General features: G+C 46.1%; 1 protein-coding gene across 1 annotated transcript; it reads right to left on the reverse strand.

Moving 5' to 3' along the window:
• Positions 1 to 468: 468 nt before the first annotated feature.
• On the reverse strand, positions 469 to 1344 carry LOC308103777 (isopentenyl-diphosphate Delta-isomerase 1-like; the record flags this gene model as incomplete). Its single annotated transcript, XM_080453936.1, has 1 exon — positions 469 to 1344. One exon carries the CDS (start codon positions 1342 to 1344, stop codon positions 469 to 471), a length of 876 nt encoding a protein of 291 aa, XP_080310062.1.
• Positions 1345 to 3948: the final 2604 nt, after the last annotated feature.

The following is a 3948-nucleotide window of genomic DNA, read 5'->3' on the forward strand; positions in this document are numbered from 1 at the left end:
TAATAAAGATTTAAAAACCACAAGGGACTGGGTGGAACAAATAAGGAGAGGCAAGCTGTTCCAGAGCATAGGGGCACTGTCACCTCAGTTCTTATGCGAGGCACATCCAGAAGTCAGATGACCTCAAAGTTTTAGCTAGGGTGTGGTATAGCCTACAGAGGAACCAGCCCATTTAGGTCTTTAAAAACAAACAAAGCTTCAAATAAATTCTAATATGGACGGGGAGACAGTGGAGTGAGGCCAGAACTGGGATTGATGTGGTCACACCTTTTCTTACCAGTTAAGAGGCAAGAAGCTGCGACTGGTCAATGCTCACATACAGGGAGATGCAGTGATCAAGCCTCGACGAAATGAAGGCATTAATTTCCATCTCTAGATCCTTCAGGGAGAGATGGGCCTTTATCTAGGGCTAAAATCTAAGCTGGAAAAAGCTGGTTTTGACTGTTTGTTACTAGTTTTTACTTCATATTAGAGGGTGGCACGAGTGTGTGGATCCATGCGGTGGATGTGGCTGTGATCCACAAACCGCTTCAGGTCGCGCAGGTTGTCCCACCACTCGAAGAGGAGGGTCTCGGCGATGAGGCTGAACCAAGGCGTGATCTCCAGCTCCTTGCACTTTGCCTTCTCCATCATCTCCTTCAGCTCCTCCCTGGTGACGTAGCGGTGGCTCTTGACCTCGTTGGGGTCGGGGCGCACCTCCACGTCCTTCTGCACGAGGAGGACGTAGTCGATCTCGTGCTCTCCCCACACGCCGTCCGACCGGGCCTTGTAGTGGATCCTCGTCAGGTACGTCATCTCGTCCGGCGTCACTTGTTCCGCGGGGATTCCCAGTTCGGCTTTGAGTCTTCTCTGAGCAGCTCTCCTGACTCCCATGGCGTCCCTCTCCTCCAGCTCGCTGGCGGTGTGTAGAGGGTGACTGCAGCACGCATTCGTAAAACAGCCCGGAAAGGTGATCTTGGCGTCGGACCTCTGTTGCAAGAGCAGCTTCTCTTCGCCGTCGAAAATGAAGACGCTGAAGGCTCTGTGCAACGAACCCCTGTCGATGTTGGAGTTCAGGTGGCAGTTCTTCTTGGTGTCTTCTCCGATCTTGCGGTCGTCGTGGTCGACGAGGATGCACATCTCCGAGAGGAGCTGCACCTGCTTCTCGTCGAGGTCGTCCGTGTTTATTTCAGACGGGGTGCGACCGTCTTCCGGTTGCTTGCCGGCAAAGAGCAGCCTCTGCTGGTCAGGTTGAACGCCTCCCATGTCCTGGATTTTGGCCTTGACGTTCTCAGTGTTATTATCGTTTGGCTCAACCTCCAGGGTCGTGGTCTTGCCAGTAACGGTCTTCGCAAAAATCGGCATGTTTGCGCAATTGAGTCGATACTACTGTGACTAAGCTGTAAGATCGTATCTAGTCCTCCTTCATCTGCAAATGATTTATCTACTGCGTGTACCCACGACACAATGCCTTTCAAACCAGCACTCTGCAGGCTGCAATGTTTGAACTCTCTCTTTTATGTTGGTGGTGACATCACAGTTCCAGACTCACATCGAGCACCGAAGTCTGACATCACTGCCGCTAGAGGGCGCTATCCCCCTGGGTCACTGCATATTCTTTTTTGTATTAGAATACCCATAGGGAAAGCTTAGATCACATAATATAAGAACTGGGTTCCAAAAATAAACAAACCACCCCAGAGATTTTACTCATATGGATATGAAGAATCGACTGACGGTAAAAAAGTATAACATTTTTCAAAGAGTAAAATGTATTTTTTTTTTCTGCAAACACAGACGTTATCAAATTTAACTCAATATCATAAACGACAGAGTCACATACCTGACAAAATCTCTGGGGTGGTTTGTTTATTTTTGGAACACAATTCTTATATGACGCAATCTAAGATTCGCCTATGGGAATTCCAATACAAAAAATAACGCTGTCACCCGGGTGTAGTGCACGCCGGGCAAGAGCTAGCCGGTTGAGTGTCTAAACGGAAGTACCGGGATTTGGCGGAAGTACCGCCCAAGGAAATGACGTTGACGCTTAACAAATCTGTTTACATTCTCTGTGAATGAAACAAGAGTTGTGATTGGTCGAAAAAGATCGTTTCGGGGGAAATGCATATGACGGAAGTCCCGCCCCTATAGACACTCACTCACTGCATTAGGGTCGTGACCAGGCTTTTCTCTTCGCAGATGAGTAAGGCTGGGAATGAGGCTAGGGGTAGTGGGAGTGACATCAGGACTTCGGTACTCAAATTGTGATTGACTGAGAGGCATTGTCAATGTCTCCTAAATCAGAAATCCTAGTACTACCCGCTGTACTGAGTTCTTACTTCTTATTATTGCAGTATCAATTATCAGAGTACTTGGGACAGTACTGTACGACATCAGACGTGTATGACAGCAGTACTGTAGCATCAGGACTAAGACTTATCAATATCAGGCTTTTATATTTGAGAGAAATGACGTCATTGTTATTATACTCAGACTGTGAAAAGAAATATGGACAGTGTCACTGTGACATCACCCATTGGTTTATGGAGTCCCATTTAGAAGCCTTGAGTTCAGTAGATCCATCGTCACCATAATTGGATACATGGACGAAGTTTCCATATTTGGACGAGCTAGTCTATAGTCCAGGGGTCTTCAACAGGAGGTCCGGGACCCCTAGGGGGTCCTCAGAGTTACTACAGGGGGGGCCGTCAAATCTTTGTGTGATAGGAACTTTTTATTTTATTTTTTATTAACCAATTCAACCCTATAGTGTCCCTATTCTGAGAGGAACATTCGCCGAAAGTAGTCGAATAGCTCACATCGCGCTGCAAAGTGTTGTGAGCTTGTAGATCGGCTATTTTCAGCAAAGAGGTTTTGTTTAGAAGGAAAATGGAACAAACCAAGTATAGAGCCAACGGTCAAGTTTAGTATTTAAGTGGTTAAATGTCTGAAATAAACAAAAAAGGATTGATTTACACAACGATGAGGATAGTCAACGAAACTATCAATGAAATCTTTGAAAAAGTTTAATCTGCAATACAATTTTATACAATAGGGGGGGGGGTCCCTGCTTCATCTCTCTCTCTGCTAAGGGGTCCTTGGTCTGAAAAACGTTGAAGACCTTGCCATAGTCTATAGCACTGGCAGCCCTGAATCACAAAGCAAACCCTGCTTTATCGTCTGTCGGTGGTTCTCAAAGTGGGGACCCCCAAGGATCCTTGGGGGAGGGGCTCCAGGGGGTCCTTAGATAAAAGATAATGTACCCTTATGGGGCTGTAACTCTGAGAGTGTACAAATGGAACCGAATGGAGCTGTAACCGGGTGGAGCTGTAACTGTGTGTGTGTGTGTGTGTGTGTGTGTGTGTGTGTGTGTGTGTGTGTGTGTGTGTGTGTGTGTGTGTGTGTGTGTGTGTGTGTGTGTGTGTGTGTGTGTGTTTTGTATACTGGGCCTCATATAGGACATGACATAAGGATTGGTGTTTTGCTGCCATCTAGTGGCCGATATGGGATGACTGCAGAGAGAGTAAATGGATGAAAGTTTTAATAATGAGGCTCTCTGTGTTCTCTTTGTATGGCCGGATTAACTAGCTACGGCAGTGGTTCTCAAAGTGGGGTCCGGGGTACCCAAAAATACCCGAAAGCATACCCAAAATTACATTAAAGTACCCAAAACGGGTACCCAAAAGCAAACTCAATAGTACCCATAAGTACCCTAAAGTACTAAAGAATACCCAAAGGCGTACCCAAAAGTACCTTAACCTCACCAACACTATGTCTATAAACCTAACCTTAACCCTAACCCTCAAAAGCATGTCAACGTCAACCTTTGCGAAACACCGGGAAAAGACAGTAATTATCGTTAGCCTTGGCTTGTTAATTAGCATTTGTAATCGTTTAAAGGACACATTTGTGAAAAAGGTTGATGATGTCATCATTGTGCTGCTGTTATGATTATTTAAAAGCTGA

This window comes from Gymnoscopelus braueri (genome assembly GCF_963280865.1).
Source record: "Gymnoscopelus braueri genome assembly, chromosome: 16".
In the NCBI taxonomy this organism is placed as follows: Eukaryota; Metazoa; Chordata; class Actinopteri; order Myctophiformes; family Myctophidae; genus Gymnoscopelus; species Gymnoscopelus braueri.